This window comes from Micropterus salmoides, unplaced genomic scaffold (genome assembly GCF_014851395.1).
Source record: "Micropterus salmoides isolate LMB-PRFRI ecotype aquatic unplaced genomic scaffold, ASM1485139v1 Ms_hic_scaffold_16, whole genome shotgun sequence".
Taxonomy (NCBI): domain Eukaryota; kingdom Metazoa; phylum Chordata; class Actinopteri; order Centrarchiformes; family Centrarchidae; genus Micropterus; species Micropterus salmoides.
In genome coordinates this window covers 23,448,692-23,471,963 of record NW_024040707.1, presented here as the reverse complement: position 1 = coordinate 23,471,963, position 23,272 = coordinate 23,448,692, and the positions used below count along the sequence as shown (strand labels likewise).

The following is a 23,272-nucleotide window of genomic DNA, read 5'->3' as shown; positions in this document are numbered from 1 at the left end:
AACAGTTTTACAATCTTTCATCAAAATTGGAAGATTAAGACCAAGACCATTCATGCCTTTATAAACCTCTTCTCCAGTGGCCCCTGGGGCTCCCACAGTGTTTTTGTAACTTGATCGACAGACATATGTTACAGTTGCCTGTCTGGGGAAAAGTAGCCAGGACAGAAAGTGAGGGATCGTTCAGTTAGATGTAAGGGCCAGTGTCTGTGTGTTTACAGCGATGTGTAAAGCCAGCAATATCTTACTGACTAGTCTAGGTTTATGGGAAATTTAATAGGTTTGTAATGACAACACAGACATATATTGTTGAGCCCTGGGGCTGGAGAGCACTGACAATCATGGGGGTTATCATGATAATCATGGTGTCCATTTTCTCCTCACTTAATGGGATAGTAAAACGGGCCAAGTTCCTCAAAACCTGGTGTTAAGACCAGGACTGTGGCTAGAAAAGGAGTGTGTATCATCTAGTCCATTTGTGTACAGTACATCTTTTCTCCAGCAGTCTCCTGAGATCCAGCTTACTGTTACCTGACTCAGAGATGGACAGATGTGACTGTAGTTCAATAACTTGCTGTCTAGATAAGAAGAGGAAGAATAAAGAAAGGGATAACGGTGCTGAAAGTTGTTGATGTGAATGAGGATAAAGGAGGCAGAGAAATAAAAATGGAATGGGAAGTGATCTGTTTAAAAAAAAGTGATCACCAACTTAGTCTTACTCTTACTCTTTTTTCATTTAAAATCTCTCTAATCTTGGCTGGTGTCAGCTCGCTGATTAAAACAAAAGTTTAAAATGAGAAGCAAATGTTGTGATAGTTATGATAGTTTTACATTTTGGGAAATACACTTGTTTTTCTTCTTGTCGAGAGATAGATATGAAAATCCATACCAATCTCATAACTTCACCCTAAATGCCACAGCCACCAGTTGGTTAGCTTAGTTTAGCATAAAGACTTAAAGCAGTTAGCCAGACTCTGTCTGCAGGTAGAAAAATCTACATATCAGCACCTCTAAAGCTCATGACCCAACAAATCATTTCTCTTTTGGTTAATGCATGCAAACCAATAAAATGACACACAATTTCCAAACCAAGCTAACCAGCTGCTTACTGAACAGAGAGATGAGACTGTTATCGATGTTGTCAGTTATTGATTCATCTAACCGAGCTTTACTGGTGTAAAGGTTTTAACTATCTACAAGCTATTTAGTGAAGCAGAAAGCTTCCCCCCTTTGGTGTGCTTTCTTGTTCCATCTGTTTGTCTCAGTTATCTAATACTGTTGCTTTGTGTTTCACACCCAGTGACATGCAGGAAAAAGGCAAATGCGTTATATGAAATCCATACTGTGTAAATAAGTTCACAGTTGGCATTCATTATGCTTTTGACCGTTGTGTGCTTTCACACAGAGGTTCATATGACCATTTTACCCTTTGTATAAACACACACACACACACACAAACACACACACACACTGTAGACATGCGTGTGTACAGACAGGACACAAAGGCTGTCACAACATTATGTTCGGAGGTGCAGCTGAGGACCTGACAGTGTTGTCACAGGCAGACAGGGTGAGAGGAGCTATGTGAGGAATGTACATCACTAAACCGAAAGAGAGACACTGTTTGAGTTTTGGTCGTTTTTGGATTTACTGTGTGTTTTTTCCTTGAGTTGTCACGTTAACTTGTTTTTACACTTTTAAACTGGGCTACGGCTAACTGCAGTCACGTCCGTGGCATTTTTTCTGGGAATTTTAGTATTGTTGACATTGTACCAGTAAATGCTACACAGTGGTTAATTTAAAGACAAATTTCACCAATTTATTAAAGAATATTTCAATCTGACCATTTTAGACAAATATATTTAAATAAAAAGATTCAGTATTTCTTTACTAGAATTGTAACCCTGATTGTGTGTAATGCTCTGAAGCAGAATCTACATTGATTTGGATTTTCCCCCCTATATGCATGAACTACTACCCTTCAAATTGCTATTCATAGGTAAACTGAAACTGTATATCTCTGTATGTGTCTTTCTCAGTCTGACTGTGTGAACTATGTGAAGATTGTGCACCACTATAACCGCACCCACCTGTATGCCTGTGGAACCGGAGCCTTCCACCCTACCTGTGCCTTCGTAGAGGTGGGACATAGGATGGAGGTGAGAAATGAACAAAACATAAACTTATACAGGCTTGTTTGAGACACTTCAAGTATCTCATACATACACAATTTGTTTTGCATGAATACATTTTATAGCTATAGTAAGTTAATCACTCATCATGCAGTCATAATGCAGTTATGCTGAGAATTTTAATCACTACTTGCTTTGTTTGTTATGAATATAATCTCAACATACTGCAGGAAAGAACCTTAAAAAAACAAGGTTTATGCGTTTAAAGGGATGAATTTTGACATCTAATATCCTGTAGTTAGTAAGGCTTGGAAACCATACAATCAAACAAAAATTGACTCAAGGCAGACTAGAGTCTAGACTGATGCTGCAGAGAGGGTAAATTGTGGGAAAGCATGTTGACAAATTCATCATGCTTAGGTCAAGTTGCTGGTTTCAAATTTGTTTTGACTTACTCATGCTGCCAAAATATCCAACCGGAAATCCATCCCAAAAAATGACTGTGTGAGTCGGCACAAGATAACAAAGTGAACGTGTGATCACACTTTTAATCCAGTTCTTCCTGTCTTCTCTCCCCATCAGGACCATGTATTCAGAATTGACCCCTCCAAGGTGGAGGACGGGAAAGGGAAGAGTCCGTATGATCCTCGCCACAATGCTGCATCTGTACTCGTTGGTAACTGAACGCTTGCACATTAATATAAACTGATTATCCATTAACCATGGTTTTATAAAAAAAGGCTTTGTTTAAGAACGTTTTATCTTCTTGAACCTGGTCACCAGTAAAGGTCACACAACTAATCAGTCAGTTATTGATTCATTTTGTCTCCTAGGTGATGAGCTATATGCAGGGGTGGCCACGGACTTAATGGGACGGGACTTCACCATCTTTAGAAGTCTGGGGAAACGCCCCTCCATCCGTACTGAACAGCATGACTCACGCTGGCTCAATGGTCTGTGTGTGTTTGTGTGTGTTTATGTGTCAGCCTAGACAGACATTGTTTTTCAGCTGACTCCACTTTATATTCTAACTGACCTCAGTGTGGTTGTGATTAGAACAAAACTCACAGCATGTTTCATAAATACCGATATTACTGACATTGATCCTCTTTCTGTCTACCAGAACCAAAATTTGTTGGTTCCTTTTGGGTCCCAGAAAGTGAAAACCCCGATGATGACAAGGTATTTTTCTTCTTCCGTGAGACGGCAGTTGAGGCCCAGGGGCTGGGAAAGTCCACCTACTCTCGCATCGGACAACTCTGCAGGGTGAGAGGTCGTTTCATCACTTAAGTTCAGTCTTGTGAAAAAAAACACACCGGGCTGCACCAGACCCGCTCAGCATGGCTATGTGACAGATTCTGTAACAAAATGAGGTCATATTCTGTTGGTTAAGTGGTGAATGTGGCTGGTGCCCAATTTATAACACTGCCCTCACTGTCTTCTTTCACACGTTAAATGTTATATCCTGTTAAACGACTCCTGACTGTTTTGTCATGTATCAGAATGACATGGGCGGTCAGCGAAGTCTGGTGAACAAGTGGACGACATTCCTCAAGACTCGTCTGATATGCTCAGTGCCAGGAGCTGACGGCAGTGACACATACTTTGACGAGCTGCGTAAGTTCACTGTGCACACAGACAGATACTGCATTGTACCAACTCATTTATGTCAGAAATTATGTTGGATAAAAGTATGATGTAACATAACTGATGTTTTAGGTGAAGACTCTGCATAATACTTATATTGAAGAAAGCACACTTTTGACCTCACCCACCTCAGACAGATGCCCTACTGTCGACTCAAATGAAGTCCAGGGTATCTATTTTATGTCCCCATTTCAGACACTAACTATCCAAATAACTGTGTAGTTTGCTAAAGAAATAAAAATTTTTTGGTTAAAAAAAGCAAAACAAAGAGTTGAAATTTGTGCTCATTTTCCAACCTTGCTTTGTCAATTCAATTTGACCTCTATTGTAGATTACCATTCAGCCCCACATTCCTGCAGACTTGGAGAAAGCATGAGTGAGAGATTAATTGGTAATAGATTCTTGCCTGATCTGAGGCAGTGTTTTTACTGTGGGTTCAGTGTAAGTTGCAGGCTTGTCTCTGGTGAGTCTTCCAATGACAAAAGACAGTAATGTGTTTTTATTAGCCAGGATCCAGAAGCTCGGCTAAAGCATGAATTGTGGGCAGAGGAAATATTTTATGATAAAGACACACAGTAATTTCACTTAAACTCACTTGGACAGTTCCACAAATGTCTGGTGCCAGTCCAGCCAAGCACTGGACTCGTAAATATTCACAACTAACAGATATGTTATATGATAAATATGATTTTGTAAATTATGAGTACAGTAAAAAGCTGTAAATCTAGGAAGAATCTATGAACTAAAGAAGTGTAAATCATGTCCACGGCAACAACTGGCCCTTCGCTAAAGCATTCCTCCAAGCAATTGTCCAGTCATACCATCTAACCATAATTGTCACGCCAAGGCTGTCAAGCTCTGGATTTGTTCACATGCTGAGTATGAGAAGAGCGATACTCCAAAGAGGATAGTGTCTTTTTTGCCTTTCATAAACCAAGCATACAATAAAGGAGACAAATAAGAACAAAGAGCAGACAAATGTACTGTTCAATCCATTCCTAATGGAAAACTTAAGCATGCCCGATTAACTAACTTGTTACGCTAAAAAGATGTGTGTAAGCATCTGTTTATTGGATTACGATTTCCAAATACATGAGGTAGTCCTCCTTTTTTCTAATCATACTTAAAAAAAAGATTAACTAGCTCTGCACTGCGACTAATTAGCTCTACACTCCATATGTAAGACCGAGTTTACAAGGTTCACATTTTAAAACGAGCCAGGTGGAAAAAGTCTGCAGGAGACAAGATTTGCAGCCAACACATGGAGTTAAGTTGACATTACAGTATCTTAGATAGCAAGTTACGTCTGATAGGTGCCAGTGACAGTTGTCATTTCAACTGGCAAAACTGAAGGTCAGCAACTAATCATGGGAAGCTGTTTTTGTATACCTCTGTTTGAAATCAAGGACACACTGTTTTAAAAAATTACGAAGAAATTTTCTTGCCACTACTATCACATATGTGCAGGGCAAGAACAGAAAGATTGGCTGGCTTAGTAAGAGCGAACCATCAATTGCACAACATATGCACTTTATCTTAAAAAGTAAAACTAAAGTCACTAAAACTTAAATATATATTCTTTCAAATGCCATGACTTATAGGAATCATGAAAAGAATGCACAATTTCTGATTAAAGCAATCAACACCTGACTATCACGCCTCACAAAAAGAAACACCAAACCTTCAGTCATGTGGTTTATTCAGAGGCAGATTCAGTTCTCAAGATGTTTCTGATTGATCTGTCTGACCAAATCTGTTTGCAATAATATGATCCATCTTTGTGCTTCTCTTGAAGGGTGAACTAAGAGGAATTATATTTATAAATCCTAACCCGACCTGAGGCTAAATGTGTCCATCACATCCCCTGTGATTATATGTCCTCAAATGTCTCTTTAAAGTAGTTAGACATGGCCATAGGGCTTTGCTTATCTTTCTTTCAGCCTTTGACCTCTGGACTACCACAACCTGACCTGAGTGTGTGTGTTCGTGTGTGTGTGTGTGTCTGTCCTCAGGCGATGTGTTCCTGCTGCAGACGAGGGACAGAAAGAACCCTCTGGTCTACACTGTCTTCTCTACTTCCAGGTCAGACTCATTGTGTGTATGTCTGTGTGTGTGTGTGTGTGTGTGTGTGTGTTATGTGTGTGTTTTGATGTTTCTAACCCAGCTCCCTCTGTCCCCCAGCAGCAGTGTATTTAAAGGCTCAGCTGTGTGTCTCTACTCCATGAATGACATCCGGAGGGCCTTCCTGGGGCCCTTTGCTCACAAAGAGGGGCCCAACTACCAGTGGGTTCCCTTCCAGGGAAAAGTTCCCTATCCCCGCCCAGGAATGGTATGTCAATAACAATCAAGACCCATCCATAGAGTAGTGTCAAGAGTTTCTAAACCCGGTGAAAAGAAACATTTACAGAGGAGCAGTACAATTCTAGATACTTGTATTTGCATTTTATGCTACTGCATTTTAGAAGGAAATATTGTCCTTATTACTTATTAAGAAGTACAGTACACTATATTTATATGACAGCTATAGTTTCTAGTTGCTTTGTAAATTCAGATGTTAAATACAAAACAAAACAAATGATCAGCTTACAATATGATACACTGCTGTACTGTAGAAGAAATTCCCCAAGAATACATAATGTAGTTAAAATTTCACATAAAACCAGCTACAACCTAAAATCTCTGTGCACATGTTAATGCCTCAGTAATAATAATTATTTATATATTTATTATATGATAATAATTACAATGCCAAATGAGTATTTGAGTTGATCTTAAAGAACATTTTCTTTTTTTTTTAACTAAAGTAACATTTATTTGAATCAAATAATTTAATGCGAGAACTGAAAGGAGTACAACATTGTGGTACTGCTAGTACTTTCCATTCAGTGCACTGAACTGTAAAAATACAAAGTCGTATCAATGGATACATTCATTTCATATGATGTAGTTGTGATATACGTTGTATTGGCACTTAATACTGTCGCGCTGATCTGGCAGAGGTGCGCCTGTCTCCCGTGTGCCCGCCTCCTCCTGCATGCCGTCTCACCTGCGTGCCGCCCCGCTCTGCATCGGCAGCCGCGTGTGACCGTGCGTGCGCGCCCTGGCGCACCCTCGACCAGGTGAATTAGATTGAGCAATCAGAAGCTCGCACACACTTCAATCAGCGGGAGCATATAACGCAGTCATTTGGCTGGTGGAAAGGGACTGACATGACGGAATGAGCAGCACACATCCACTGCGGGGAATGAGACTTTTGATTTGACGGGCTATCGGTAAGCTCACTTGAATGTTGTTTAAATCTTTTCTGTTTAGGTGTTAATATGGGTGTGTTAAAGTTGTCACTGCATGGTTGAAGAGAGGGAGAAACTATGTTCAAATGCATGGATATATATGGTTAAAATGTGTGGGTTTTCTACCTAATTTGTGTAAAAGAATGCTTAAATAGTAAGCCAAAATTGTTTTGTTAAAGATTAATTAAAATGCATAATTAGTTTGGTGAAATGTGAGGAATAATATTGAATTTAAATATACTTACCGTTTTTGAAATATTTACCTTGACTTGTGTTTACTGTGGAAATACCTGTTTATTCAAAATGCTTTTTATTTCTGTGTTTAAAGGTTTTTCACCTATACTGTTCAACTCCTGTTCAATTATTCAAATAAATTATTCTGAGTGAAATCCGAAGTCTGGTCCTTGTCAAGTGTGGACACCTCGCAGTTAAAAGAAACACTTGACAGTGAAAAACCGACCTGACGGTAGGAAACCGGCCGTGGCAAGTGAAGACTCCACAAGAGCCCACCACAAAGAGGGAGAAGACTCCACCTGGGGGCCTGGAGGAAATCAACTACCTGCCGTTCACCTGTCAGTCCAACAGCCAAAAAAGGCAACATGGCCGAGTCCAAGTCACTCGAAGAGCTGAAAACAGAGCGAACTACAGTAAAGAGACTTTTTTCCCGACTCACCAACCATATAACGAGGACCCACATGGAGATGTCTGTGGAGGAGCTGCAAGATAACTTCAAAAGACTCACAGCAGAGGGCGCTAAAGTGATGGATGCAAATGAGGAGCTTGAGGCTGCTTACATTGCACAGGGCAAAGGAACCGAAGCAGAGGGCGCACCTGAGTTAAGCGACCAACAGAGAGCTGACATAGAGAAGACGGAGAAAGAGTGTGAGCAGAAGTTAAAAGAGGTAAAGCACCTTGTCCAGGAGACATTATGGGCCTCATGTGGTGAAAGAGAACTGACCCTTGCTCTAAAAGCTGCAGAGGCAGAGTGCGAGAACGTCTCCTCCACTCAGCCTGACACACCCCTGGAGGCATATGACTTTATGCTCCGCCATTTAGAGAGCCTGGTGCACAAAGCCAAAGAAGCGCACCAGACCTGGAACCGCTGGGCTCCACGAGCCGAGAAGCAAGATTTCAATCGTCGGCTAACGGAGCTCGAAACCCTCCTTCCCAAGCTGGTGTCGAGGAAGGCCGCCCTGATTGGAGCAGCAAGTATTAAAGAGGACAGCAACAGAGTACCTGTCACAGCCCACAGCGCAGCCCCTGTTGCAGCCATAAAGCTAAAAGCCACAGCTTTACCAAAGTTTACCGGCAGCCAGCGTGAGTATTACAGATGGAGGAAAGAATGGGAGGCTCTACAGAAGCAAGGTGAACCAACCGGATCCAAAGAGGTGAAGAAATTTCAACTACTTGATAGCCTCGACGAAAGAGTGGCCAAGGATCTACGGCTCTCTACTTACACCTCAGCAGACGAGATCTTCAGAGTCCTAGAGAACCGCTACGGAAACCAAGCCACCATCGCTATTGAGATTGTCGAGGAGCTACAAGCTATCCCACCTGTTCGTGGTAACCACCCAAGAAGAATCGTAGAGCTCATCCAAGCAGTGGAAAAGGCCCTCTATGATTTAAATGAACTGAGCAATGCAGATGCCATAAAAAACCCACTAGTAATAAAATCCATCGAGAGCAAGCTGCCAGAGTCCCTGAAGAAAGACTGGCTTACCCACGCTGCTGACCCAAGAAATGCTGTAAGCCACCAGAACCGCTTTGACAAGCTACTGGCATACCTCCAATCCCAAGAGTCTATCTACGAGCAGTTAGAACAGCTGAGAGACATCGACCCTGCCAAGGAGAAGACCAGGTTTCAAACAAAGCATGCCCGAACAAGGACAACTAAATCCAGCAGTGAATTAGGAGGCTGCATCATCTGCGGAGATCCAAAACACAAAAGAAAGCTCTACATCTGCAGGAGGTTTAGAACCACCACAAAGCTCCAGGAAAAGAGGGACGCAGTGCAACAGCTCGGAGCCTGCAAGAGGTGCCTCGAAATCCACAATGAACCCTGCAGAGAAACTACTTACCTGTGTGGGAATCCAGAGTGCAGAGACCAACACCACTACCTTCTCTGTCCCTTACCCAGACAGCTGTCCCAAAGACCCAAGTTTGGTCCGGTGAGAGCTGAGGGGAAAAATTACACCGAGGCCCAGGAAGAGTTTCTTTCCAAACTTTCACCTGAGCTAGCGCAGCAGTGTCGCAATGCTTTCTGCAACATCGCATCTCGAGCATACAACTCCACTGCAGCAGAGAGAGGAGAGAGAGGCCTTCTGGAGGAGACTGGTCTGCACGAGTACCCTGTGATCCTGATGCTCCTTAACGTCACTGCCAATGACGGGCAAAGAATCGGAACACTTATTGACCTGGCGTCTGACACAAATTACATAACCCACAGAGCTGCAAGCAAGCTGAACCTTCGCAGTGAAGATGTCGCACTAGTCGTCCATGGCGTCGGAGGGATGAAAGTATCTGTCGCTACAAAGCGCTACCTCCTCAAGATCAGAGTCAGGACTCCAAAAGGAACTCTGAAGTCTCACCAACTGATCTGCTACGGACTTGACAAAATTGCAGAGGTGCACCGACATGTTCAACCTGACAAGCTGCAGAAAATCTTTCCTGATGTTCCCCTCAAAGACTTCATCAGACCCAGAGAAATCCAGCTTCTGATCAGCCACAAAGAAGGCCAGCTGGTGCCCCAAAAAATCCGTTCAATTGGTGACCTGGTGCTCTGGGAGGGTCCACTAGGCAAGACAGTCGGGGGCATGCATCCAGACCTCTTTGAGGAAGTCACCCTGATGGCCCATTCGTCCAAGACTCACTTCGCCAGATCAATGAGAACTTCAGCAGTCAAATATCTCGAATTCAAGACAGACCCAATTTCCTGCCAGTATCCCGACCACCCCGAGACCCAGTCTAACACAGCCACCAGCAGCAAAGACTTTCTGAAGTGGTGGAGGTGGGAGAGCATCGGAGCCGCCTGTCAGCCGAGATGTGGAGGGTGTCGCTGCGGGAACTGCCAGCCAGGGGGAAAGGAGATAACTCTTGCAGAAGAAAGGGAGATGGAGATCATAAGAAATGGTTTGACATACACGACTGGAGATGTACACAGCACCGAACCACACTGGCATGCTAAGTATCCATGGACAGAAGATCCAGCAACCCTGCCAAACAACAGGAAAGCAGTAGAGGCAACATTCCTCAGAACTGAGAAGCAGCTATCAAAAGAACCTGAGTGGAAGGCGGCCTACGCTGCACAGATCCATGAGATGGTGAACCGCAGGGCCGCAATGAAGCTGTCCAAAGACATTCTGCAGAGTTGGACCGGGCCAGTGTGGTACATAAGTCATCTCATTGCACTAAACCCACACTCAGTCTCCACCCCAGTCAGACTAGTGTGGAACAGCAGCCAAAAGTGCAGAGGTCTCAGTCTGAACGACATCCTCATCAAAGGTCCTGATGTCCTGAACCCAATCCGAGCTGTCTTATTGAGGTTCCGAACTGGTGTCTACGCTGCCCTTGGAGACATCCGGAAGATGTACAACTCTGTCTGGCTGGAAGATCGGAGGTCCACCTGCACAGATTCCTGTGGCGTGACAGTGAAGATGCCGAAATAGAAGATTTTGCCATAACAAGAGTCAACATCGGAGACAAACCTGCCGGTTGCATAGCCCAAGTCGCCATGCGAGAAACTGCGAACTTACCTTCATTCAGTCACTTCAAGGAAGAGAGACGCGTGCTGGGAGAAGATGTATACGTCGACGACATCCTGACTTCACATAACGACCTTGACCATCTGAAATGCCTCACAGCCAACATCAAACACATCCTGAAAGCTGGAGGATTCCACATAAAGCCCTGGGTTTACTCCATTCAAGGTGGGAGGAAAGAACCCAAGGATGAGATACCAAAGACTATGATCCTACCAAACCAGCTGACAAAAGACGACAACAAAGCCCTTGGCCTTGGTTACACCATCAATGACGACAAACTCCATGTCATGGTTGCAGTTAACTTCTCAAAGAAAAGAGAAAGATGCGCCTTGGTCAAAACCTGCTCAGACAGGAGGTCAGAAATCAAACACCTGATCCACTCACCAGACGAGAGCTGCTAAGCCAGGTTTCTAGCCTGTATGACCCACTCGGCCTTGTGACTCCTGTCAAACAAAAGGGTGCCATCCTGGTCAGGAGAGCTTTTCAAGAAGCCAAGGTAAAATACTGGCTAGAAGACTCGTGGGATGCTGCTTTGTCTGAAGGTCTCAGAGAAGACGCTATAAAGCTATTGGAAGAATATGCTGACCTGAGCCAACTTCGTTTCACCAGATCCCTGACTCCACCAGATCTCTGCGCAGAGCCCAGTGCAATCACATTCTCTGATGGCAGCCAACACGCATATGGCGCAGTGATGTATCTTCGCTGGAGTTGCAGCCGTGGTGTCGTTGTGAGACTGGTCGAATCCAAATCCAAGCTGACCCCCCTTGACCACAAAGGGGATCCTGTAAAAGCTGAGATATGCGGAGCAGTCTTCGCAGCCCGCCTCAAGACCTACTTCCAGAGACACTGCCGACTCCAGGTCAAGAAATGGTATCATCTTGTCGACAGTCAAACAGTCCTGGGTGCAATACAGCGTGAGAGTTATGGCTACCAGACTTTCTTCGCAAATCGCGTTGGTGAGATCCAGAGCAGTACCGACGTCCAAGACTGGTGGTGGATTCCAGGGCCAGCAAACATCGCAGATATCATCACTAGAGGGGCCAGTCCAGATGCCCTAACTGAGGACTCCGAGTGGCAGTCGGGTCCAAAGTTCCTCCAACTTCCTGACGATGAGTGGCCAAAGAAATCCGCCAGAGACGTCGCAGCCCAAGCTCGGGACAAAGTCACAAGGATCCAGAAAAAAACATTCGTAGCACTACTCTCCAGATGTCGCCTGAAAACGGCACAAAATCCAGCCCAGCTAGAGTATGAAAGACCACCAGCAGGAGCAGCAGTCCGGCATCTAGTCGATGGAAAGCGCTTCAGCAACCTGAGAAGGCTGATTGGGACTGTGGCTTGGATCTGGAGAGCAGCTAAAAAGTTCTTAAGTGCCAAAACCAGAGACCAAGAAAAGTGGGAGGCAGTACCATCCTCGGGTATCCTTACAGTCAGAGAGAGACGGGACGTGTTTCGAGACCTTTGCCTAGCAGCACAAGAGGGCGTCAACTTCCCAGGCACCACAACAGACAGATTAGTCGTCTACAGAGACCAAACAAGTGGACTTCTAGTTTGTGGTGGGAGAATCCAGACCTTCAAAGAAGACCGCAGAGCTGTTCCCCTCCTACCTTTCCAAGCCTGGTTATCTACCCTGCTAGCCAGAGAAGCACACAGTAAGGGACATGAAGGTGTGGCGGGAACCCTGCTGCGGATGAGGATAAAGGCGTGGGTCATCAGAGGAAGGGTCATTGCCCAAAAAGTCGTTGACAAGTGTATCGTCTGCAAGAAAGCAAAAGCAAGAACCTGCAAGCAAATAATGGGAAACTTACCTGATGAGAGGTCTAGTCCTGCTGCACCATTCGAGTTTACGTCCGTTGACCTGTTTGGACCTTACCATGTTAAGGATGATGTCAAAAAGAGAGTGACCATGAAAGTATGGGGCGTCGTGTTTTGCTGTATGTCCAGCCGAGCCATTCATGTCGAGCTGGCAAACACACTATCAACAGAGAGCTTCCTGCTTACCTACCAGAGATTCACCGCTGTCCGAGGCCATCCCCGTAAAATCTGGTCTGATCCTGGTACGAACTTTGTCGGAGCGAGACCTGTCCTAAAGAGATGTACACTTACCTGAATCAACAGAGCAAAGAGTCACTTGAAGAGTATGCTGCCAAAAATGAGACGACCTGGATGTGGAAAATCCTCCCGGTCGATTCACCTCACCGAAACGGAGCCGCCGAAGCTGCTGTCAGAGTCACCAAGAGGCCCTCCAAAGCCTTGGCAATGTAGAAGGTCTTACCTTCAGTGAGTTCCTGACAGTGCTCCAGCTAGCTGCTAATCTTGCCAATGAGAGACCCATTGACGCCAGAGTCCAAAGCCGAGAAGAGCGCATCCAGTACATCACGCCGAACAACTTATTGCTTGGTCGAGCTACACAAAGTGGAGACTTCAAAACTGTCGACTACACCACTACCCATTCAAGAGGCTCAAAGAAGTGCAAACGATAGTAAACAACTTCTGGAAGTCCTGGAGCCAACTTGCTGGCCCGAACCTGTTTTCGCAGTAAGTGGCATACTGCTGAAAGGAACGTTACCATTGGAGACATAGTTTGGCTCTGCGACCAAAATGCACTGAGAGGGCAGTTCAGGCTTGCAAGAGTCATCGGCGCAAATCCTGATTTCAGAGGTGTCGTTCGAGATGTTCATGTGAGAGTCTCCCCAAGTTCCAGCATCTCTGTGAGAAGCTCAAGACCTGGTGCCGCAGATCCTGGATCAAGTACCATACTGCATCGGGACGTCCGGCGCCTTGTGGTCCTCATACCATGGGAGGATCAAGTCAGAGACCAGCCCACCTGAGAGTACGATCTTTCCGGGCGCCGCCACGTAAAGATCGAGTGGGAGGTGTCGCGCTGATCTGGCAGAGGTGCGCCTGTCTCCCGTGTGCCCGCCTCCTCCTGCATGCCGTCTCACCTGCGTGCCGCCCCGCTCTGCATCGGCAGCCGCGTGTGACCGTGCGTGCGCGCCCTGGCGCACCCTCGACCAGGTGAATTAGATTGAGCAATCAGAAGCTCGCACACACTTCAATCAGCGGGAGCATATAACGCAGTCATTTGGCTGGTGGAAAGGGACTGACATGACGGAATGAGCAGCACACATCCACTGCGGGGAATGAGACTTTTGATTTGACGGGCTATCGGTAAGCTCACTTGAATGTTGTTTAAATCTTTTCTGTTTAGGTGTTAATATGGGTGTGTTAAAGTTGTCACTGCATGGTTGAAGAGAGGGAGAAACTATGTTCAAATGCATGGATATATGGTTAAAATGTGTGGGTTTTCTACCTAATTTGTGTAAAAGAATGCTTAAATAGTAAGCCAAAATTGTTTTGTTAAAGATTAATTAAAATGCATAATTAGTTTGGTGAAATGTGAGGAATAATATTGAATTTAAATATACTTACCGTTTTTGAAATATTTACCTTGACTTGTGTTTACTGTGGAAATACCTGTTTATTCAAAATGCTTTTTATTTCTGTGTTTAAAGGTTTTTCACCTATACTGTTCAACTCCTGTTCAATTATTCAAATAAATTATTCTGAGTGAAATCCGAAGTCTGGTCCTTGTCAAGTGTGGACACCTCGCAGTTAAAAGAAACACTTGACAAATACACTTCCAGTACTTATTGATTGGGAGGAGTGTGGAGAGCTTTTGGATGAATTGATCTTATATGTGCTTATAAAAGTGCTTACATTCTGCTAATCCCATAAGCATAGCGTCAGCAGGATTTGTTATGCAGAGCTCCAGCTGTTATTGCCACAGCAGAACAATCCCTATTGTATTACTGCAGAATAGTAATTGTATTTGGTCTACAGTAAACCCTCTCTCACGCCATAATCACCTCATTGGGTTGTAAAATCAGCGGAACCGATTAAATTAAAAGAAAACGATCATGCTTAGTGAATTATCCAAAATTGCATGCATTTAAAATGCAAACTGTTTTTTACTTCATAAGCAAACTGTATACAAGCAATAAAAAAGAAACTGCAAGATGCTACAGCATACTTTGGTGCAATTTTAGAACCCTTGAATAAAAGTCCAAAACTGGAATTTTAATTACAGAGGGAGGCTGGACTTTGACCTTGAGAAAATCTCTCATGTCCCTGTGATCCATCACACCACAATCAGCTCACTGTGGCCTGATGGACCATGGCTCTGACAAGTCACACATTTTATTTCACTTTACATGCAGAGCAAACAGAAAAACTTTGGTCAACAAATATGTGTCATGATGGAATGTTTGAGTTCAAACATGGCAAAGAGTGTCTTAGTATACGCCGTCAGTCCTGTTCTGCAAAGCTATAACAAATCCCTTACAGTATAAGTTGATTGGCTGGATTATTAAAGTACTTTGAATTGCTTGGAGTGGCTAAATCCTTTGATAAATATGAAATGTGCATGTTCATAGATTTAAAAATTCCCAGGATATATATTTGCTATCAAAATGTTTCAGTGTTTACAGAGTTTATGTAATCTTTCAAATTGACTTTGCATCCCCACTGAAGTTCAGAAAACTAGGTACCAAAATGTGACTTGTAAAGTAAGTTTGTATAAACAAGTACCGTATGCTGGAATATGTATTAAACTTGTCTTTACTGCCCTCCTTTAGTGTCCCAGCAAGACATTCGGCAGTTTTGAATCCACAAAGGGTTTCCCAGATGATGTGATCCAGTTTGCGCGTCACCACCCTCTGATGTATAATCCGGTCTACCCTATGAGCCGACGGCCTGTCTTCGTCAGAACTAATGTGGACTACAGCTTCACACAGATTGTTGTGGACAGAGTCAGCGCTGCTGATGGACAGTATGATGTCATGTTTATTGGCACAGGTGAATGACTTGTTTTCAGTTCTAACTCTTAACTTTATATTTAAACATGAAGATAATTAAATGAGGGCGGCACGGTGGTCCGGGGGTTAGGGTTAGGGTTAGGGTTTTGCTTGGGTTCTCTCTGGGTGCTCCAGCTTCCTCCCACCATCCAAAGACATGCACACTAGGTTGATTGGTGACTCTAAATTATCCTTGGTTATTTGTCTATGTGTGGCCCTGCGATGGATTGGCAGCCTGTCCAGGGTGTACCCCGCCTTTCGCCCGATGTCAGCTGGGATTGGCTCCAGCCCCCCCGCGACCCTGTACGCAGGATAAGCGGTTCACCATGGATGGATGAATAATGATGCATGACAAGTGACTTTATGGACTGCATCTCTGATTTCAGACAAAGGAACAGTACTAAAGGTGATCAATGTCCCTAAGGAGAGCTGGAACAACATGGAGGAACTTTTACTGGAAGAGCTGGAGGTCTTCAAAGTAAGAAAACTATAATAAGTGCTTCTATCTATAAGAAATTAACTGTAAGTACTGACTGTATATTGAGTGAGAATCCATGGCAATTCATGCAATTCATTTCTTTAAAAATGCTAATTTATTTCATACGTAGAATGGTAATTCACTAGCTGTACCTTCTCTGCTCTTCAGGATGCCTCATCAATCATCAACATGCAGATCTCCTCAAAACGGGTATGATTGTTTTATACGTTAAATCACTGATGAAGCAATGGACCACTGTGTTCCCTTTTTTTAGACAACATTGACCTTTGCATTACCAGTGACTCTGTAGTCTCACCTGCACTCTTAACATTCATCAAATAAAGGAACATGATTTCAAAATGAATTTGTGTTGAACACAACCAGAGGGGTTGCTGATTGGCCACCTGGCCTAGTGATAGATCAAAACATCATTTAACATGCATACTGGGCTTCCATGGGAATGCTCACCCAACATTTGTCACATTTTACTGTATGTTCATGACCGTCAACAATACAGTGTCACAAGGACACATCGTAAATTACAAGAATTGTCACAGACACAGAAAGCTGGATGGTCAGATTTAAGACACATAAAAGTACAAACTGACTTTAACTCTGATATGAGCTCAGTCCTGAAAATCTCTGTTAAAACGTGTCTCTCCACTCTGTGCCCTCACAGCAACAGTTGTATCTTGGCTCAGACACAGGCATTGCCCAGGTTCCCCTTCACCGCTGCAGTGTTTATGGGAAGGCCTGTGCGGAGTGCTGCCTGGCCAGAGATCCGTACTGCGCCTGGGATGGAACATCCTGTACTCGCTACCTGCCAAACACCAAGAGGTCTGTGAAACAAACACTTATGACACACACCACATGATTCCTTACGCCACTCAAGAACATTTGCAATTTAAAATTCCTTATAGCAAATTCTAATAACAACTCTTAATAACACCATTTTACAGACGTTTCCGTCGCCAGGATGTAAGGAACGGAGACCCCAACACCCTGTGCTCTGGAGGTATTATTTTTAAATGATTGTTTTGTCTTGGTTGTCGAAAGCTGTGACCAGTATTGTAGTTTGACTGCCGCAGACATATGTTCAATTAATAAGAACAAAGCCTCACCCTGATCCTGCTCTTACTCAGAGACTCCCTGTGCCAAAAAAATCCAAAATCCTTCCACCCTTCACCCCTGGTGACCTCTGTGCCCATAGACTACAATACCAGCATTCTGTCGCTATCTGTCTTTCTGCCACATAACTGAATCAGGCTAATCGCTCAAACTGAAGGAGCTTCTGGATAATATGATTACATCACGTAAGCTGGGTTGTGTGAAACTAATGAAGGTCAGAGTAATTGTCTCTGATTGAGGGTGAGATCAGGGGTCAGTTTGATAGTTAATACACCTTTGTTTCCTCAATAATTTGTATAGCACTGGTGGATAGAAAAGAAATTAATCTTATTCTGACCCAATCATGGTCTTGATGTTGGAAATAGTCCTCTCACTTGTGGCTAAGGTTAAGCTTTGGGAAACAGACACTGATCCTTTGTCGTTACTTAAGCTCATCACTCATATTGGCAACATACATGACTAAGCACTGCCAGGACCCTTAGGAGTCCTTGTTAAGTGTTACACATCAAACATGTGACCAAATGTTTAAACCAACCCCCTTTATAACTGACAGTTATCCACTAAAGTTTTACAAGATGATGTCATTATGTGTGATTTTAGTGAACTTTCCCATCAGCTGCCACACAGAGTCGTTAATCAGTGTTGGCTAAGATCTCTTTTGTGCTGACAACTAATGTTGGTTATATATTTTCTTGTGAACAAATGTATTTATACATATACAAGACTGAAAAAGGCCCACTTACTATTTTTACAATATAATTTTTAAAGATAAGTTTTTTATAGCCAAGCATTATCAGCTGAATTAGTTTCTGTCCCATATTTTTCCAGTCTTTCCTTGGTCTGTCCTGTCTATTCTTGTTTTGTCCAGGTCTTTCCTTTCCTGTCTTGCCTCGTCCAGATTTTTTTTAGCCCTTTTCTCTCCTGACCTCTCTGCAATGTTCTGCCCTGTCCCATCTTTCCCTTTCTGTTCATTTCTCTCCTTTTTGCCTTTTTCAGTTTTGGTTTAGTAGTCTTGGATTGTTATTATGGAGCAGATGTCTTCAGTTACAGTAGACCCATAATGTCCTTGTCTCTGCTGCCTCCTGCAGACCATCATAAGTACCGGGTTGCAGAGAGGAAGCTGTATGGAGTTGAGGGAAGCAGCACTTTCTTAGAGTGTATACCCAAATCCCTTCAGGCCAGAGTCACCTGGACCTTCCAGAAACTATCACAGAACCCACGGGAAGAGGTGAGAGGCAATGGTAGAGAGTGGAGAGAGGTTGTAACTAAGAGATGGGAGAAAAATGCAAGCTCTTGCAGTTGATGAAACACGGGCTTAACACTATATTTGTACATTCAGTCCAGTATATGTAGTGCTGTTTAGAGCCACTTAGCTCTTCCATTAATCAGTGTCAGAATCTCTACACATATACATGGAACTTTACATTGGTGCTAAAACACACACTTATTCAGTAAAACAAAATGGTAATGGTGCACATTGTTAAGCGCCAACACTTCAATAAAACCTATTTCTGTTTTTCAGGTGCGTCTAGATGACCGCATCCTCCAGACAGAGAGAGGCCTTCTGATTCGCCGTGTCCTGAAGAGAGATATCGGTATCTACCAGTGCCATGCCATGGAACACGGCTTCACCCAAACCTTACTAGGTATCACCTTGGAAGTTGTGCAGTCAACATCCTCCTCAGTAGCCAGTCTACCCTCCGATGCCCCTGTCCGATTAGATCCCCGCAGCGGAGGTGGGCCCCCAATGACAAATCAAAAGCTTTGGTACCGGGACTTCATGCAGCTGGTGGACCATCCTAACCTAAGCACCGTTGACCAGATTTGTGAGCAAGTTTGGGCACGCAAGAACGCAGGTGGTGACCAATTGGATAAGAGCTTTCCTGCTCCAGGGAAGGAGGGTCCGCCTCTGGGTCCTGCTGTTCACCCGGCTAACAAGAAATGGAAGCATCTTCAAGAGATAAGGAAGGGGAGAAACCGTCGGACCCACGACGGGAAACCAAACCCTCGGGCTCCCCGCAGCGCAGGGGAGTAACAACGTAGAAAAAAAGAGATGGAGGGAGAAAATAATGACTGATACAAAGAGATAGGAGGAGAATGATAGAAAGAGACTGAGAGACCAAGAACTCCTGGAGGTTTTCACACATACAGATAAACCCACGCACATAAAAACCCACACAGACAGACACACACAGCACCTCCGGTATTATGTATATTTATCTATGGATTCCCCCGCTATATGGTACTCCAGTCCCTTAGCCCTCATCCCACTGGCCAGCCCCTGCATGTGCTGCCTTACTGCCCAAATTGATTCTGCACGATCCCTTTACACTGTTCCACTAGCGTAGTCAAGTGTACAAGCAGGTATGTGGGAGTGAACCCACCTTTATCTGTGGGCAATAACCTTACACTAATCTGTCATTCCCTTTACCACTGACTGTATATGGAAGGTGGATTCAAAGCAAAATGTTTTCCTACTACATGTTAGCTATACATGTTATATGTAGATAGTGGCTCACAGTATGAACACATACTCTCTGGACTATACCTCTCAGATCAAAAACAGCCCCAGAGTTTTGGATGAACTCTCCTCACAGCTTTTCTTACCCGAAGATTTCATACCAATAGAAAAATTGTTGACTTGAGTGCTGCGCATAATGGGAAGGAATGGAGAAACGTGACAATTAGAATATACTGGAAAGTAATGGTCTTTAACTGGAAACACATTTAACTATTTATGTGCAATTGCACAAGCATGCAGACAAACACTTTTTTAAACATTATTACTACATGAACAGATGAATTGATTAATGTCTTGTGGTGCTCTTGTTGCACATATTTCCAGTAACCTCACTTTTCACATGGTTTTCTGTGGATATTACATAATGCAGTCACAGAAGAGGTAGAGATGCCAGCAGCGTGGGGAAGCCTGTGGAACATGTTGCAGAACTGGTTATATTATATAGTAGATCTCTTAGCGGTTTCCTTAGGCACATTGAGGCATGTTGCAGCAAAATAAATCACACAAAACAATGCAGTCATGGGTAGAGAGCTGTTGTATCTGGCCAGATATGATTATACTGCTTTACTGGTCCAAACCACTAGAGAATGGAGGGGTGGAAAAACTACTGGCATTCCATGATGTGAGAGAAAGATGAGATGTTTACAGAACACAGACATAGCTGGAGCACAAAGAAGTTAATCTCTAAAAGAAAATAAAAGCCCAAATAAGACCTGGATTCCATCTGAACAAGTTTTGGTTAGGTTTTAATGTGGTGTCTTAAAAACACAAATATTATAATAAGCATTGGAAGTGCATATTTAAAAAAACAAAAAAACAGTTTTGACATAATAAATAAATAATAAAACCTCACTAAAATTCGCTATTTATTGGTTTAATTTTTGGCTGTGTTCAATGTTTTTTGCATTACGTTTAAGATAAGTCATGAAAATGGTGGTTTGGGTAGTTTAATATGATGGAAAGAAAGAGGAAAGATGTTAGTGGATTCTAAAATGACAACCCATGTTTCTGGGCTACAGTACAGTATATATATATTAGCATGATATTTATATGTTTTTTTGTATTCTAAGCGGTACTTCTATTCCTTGTTCTTTTACACTGTTTTTGCATATTTTTTTGTGATAAATGGATAAATGCAAACTATATGAGACCCCTCACTCAGCACGGTAAAATGCCAAGAAAGAGCCTTCTTCTGCACTGTCAACAATGCATTTCACTGTCCACAACCCCCCCACCCCCCCTCTGACTTCATACACTGCTGGAATCATTCTCAGCGTAGTGTTACAGATCAATGACTTTTGCTGCTTAACGATGTCATCTCTTCCTAATAGACTATTGGTACACTATAGGTCTTCCTTCTCTCTGTCTTTAGTCTCTTTCTGTGTATTATCTGTAAAGAAACCTTGTTTGTTGGTTGTCTGTGCTGACATGGTGTGTATAGCCTGCCCCCTAGTGTCTATTGTGTACAGGCTCAGATAAAGAGCTTACCTGTGGTACCACACTTCATTATATCATTGTCAATCTACATGAAAGAAAGCAACTGGCCTTGTAAGATAAAACATGCATTTATGTTTTGTATTCATAAAATCTCAATATGATTTTTATGATGATTATATGGTCTAATTTGTGTTGCTGCCAGTGCCAGTGTTGCTGGAGTATCATGGCTTTAAAGATTTTTTGAATAAAATGAAATTGGCTAAATATGGCTTTGGTAATTTACACAGCCCTGATAACAGGAAGCAGCACAAACTAGGTCTGTGAGTGGATTTTAGGTGTATGGAATCATTGTTGTTGTTATTTATATACAATCTTTCTAGAGATGTAATTAACTCTTTAAACCCAAATGAACTGACTTTCTAGTGTAAAGGGACACTCTGCATTTTGACATCACATGCAGGATTTACTGCAAAGAAAATGACATGGGAAAAAAAGTTTAAATGTAGGAAGAAGCACGTCTACACATGCACTATCTGCATTTACTAATTCACTAAATGGAGTTTAAACTTCTTTTTCTTTCACAAGAGATTTACAATGTTAGTGATGTCAAACTTGCCCGAGTCTCCCTTTTAAGCCAGCTGTTGTCTTGTGCTCTTTTGAAATTGCATGACCAATGTTTATGGCTACCGCGTTTGACAATGGTGCAGTGGCGAGAAAGAGTGAGAGAAAGAAAGCACAATGTTGAATTATTATTATTCCTATGTATTTATGTGCAAAGATAAGCTGATATGTTGTGGTGGATTTTTATTTTTCTTATAAATGTAGATTTGCATCTGTATTGTTCATGTTCTGCTGAGAAGGACAAACCCTCAACATTGTTTTGGGAAAACTCCTTCTGAACACAGTGTCCTGTCTTTGTTGTGTTGTCACACAGCCCATCAACACTCCTGTTGTATCCCATGCCATGTGACGCACCCCTGTATGATAGCTCACAAGGAGAAGCATGTGTATGTGAGTGCGTGTGTGAGCGAGCGAGAAATGTGTGCTTGTGGTTTTTTGTGTGTGAGTTTCGGGGGAAAGCAGAGCTCTGTATATAATGGCAAAGGAACAGTGGTGTGTGTGTGTGTGTGTGTGTGTGTGTGTGTGTGTGTGTGTGTAGAGCGGTCTGTAGGTGAAAGTTCAAAGGCCAAAGTTAACGTGGTGCACTGTAATACTCCCAGAGATCTTTGTGAAATGTCATGTCAGATTGTTTTTGATTAACACAATAAAAATATGCAGTTACTTAAAATTAATCTCCCGATCTGTTCTGTAATGGAAGGGGGAATTCTGAGTTATGAATAAATCCTTAGCATGTTACTTTAAAAATCACTCAAACATTTTAAAAGATGGTCATGGCAAGAGTATGTGATTCATTTCTGTTTTTAATTTGAATGAATGAATGATCCTTATTTGACCTAATTTAGTTTAATTAAAGTTTTTAATCTGCTTCATTTTAGCTCTGGATTGTAATTGTCATTTGCGTTTTGACCACATGGTGGCAGTCATGCCATGATTTAAGGTCAATACAACATGAGAAACCTCAATGGTATTACTGTAACTGAGCAATAACTTTTCTACCATAAAATTACAACTGGTGGATAGAAGCCCCGGGCGGGCAGCCAACACAACCGGGGTCAGCAGCCTCTAAGGACATAATTTAGCTAATGGCAGAGGCGAAGACGAGGAATAGATTGTGGCGAGGCAAAAAGCTGCCGGATGTTGGCAAGAGCTTTGTGAAATAAAACGCTGCAAGACAGATGCCAAGCTGTCCTTCTTTCTGTAGGAGTAGTAAGTAATAACTTATTAGCTGGTTTCTAGTCTTTTGTTGTTGCACTTGCTTAATGTTTGGCTGTGTTAGCAACATTGTCGACCTAACAAATGACAGCTGTCTTTATTCTATGACAGCAGTAAATTAAATCTTAATCATAATCATTTTATTTAATCTGTATCTTTAGTGGTTTTCTTCAATTTTGTTTTGCGAACATTTGA

At 42.9% G+C, this 23,272-nt stretch overlaps 1 protein-coding gene across 2 annotated transcripts in view; it reads left to right on the top strand.

Moving 5' to 3' along the window:
* Positions 1-22,536, top strand: part of sema3b (sema domain, immunoglobulin domain (Ig), short basic domain, secreted, (semaphorin) 3B) — an 83,421-nt gene extending 60,885 nt beyond the window's left edge. For both annotated transcript variants that reach the window (XM_038722986.1, XM_038722985.1), the window contains exons 5-18: positions 2,037-2,156; positions 2,712-2,805; positions 2,963-3,082; positions 3,253-3,395; positions 3,632-3,746; positions 5,789-5,858; positions 5,961-6,105; positions 15,462-15,681; positions 16,067-16,158; positions 16,327-16,368; positions 16,838-16,995; positions 17,118-17,173; positions 18,375-18,514; positions 18,809-22,536. In XM_038722986.1, coding sequence (XP_038578914.1) covers positions 2,037-2,156; positions 2,712-2,805; positions 2,963-3,082; positions 3,253-3,395; positions 3,632-3,746; positions 5,789-5,858; positions 5,961-6,105; positions 15,462-15,681; positions 16,067-16,158; positions 16,327-16,368; positions 16,838-16,995; positions 17,118-17,173; positions 18,375-18,514; positions 18,809-19,321 — 2,028 coding nt within the window. In that variant the 3' untranslated portion in view covers positions 19,322-22,536. The remainder of the gene's footprint in view (positions 1-2,036; positions 2,157-2,711; positions 2,806-2,962; positions 3,083-3,252; positions 3,396-3,631; positions 3,747-5,788; positions 5,859-5,960; positions 6,106-15,461; positions 15,682-16,066; positions 16,159-16,326; positions 16,369-16,837; positions 16,996-17,117; positions 17,174-18,374; positions 18,515-18,808) is intronic.
* The last annotated feature ends 736 nt before the right edge of the window (positions 22,537-23,272 follow it).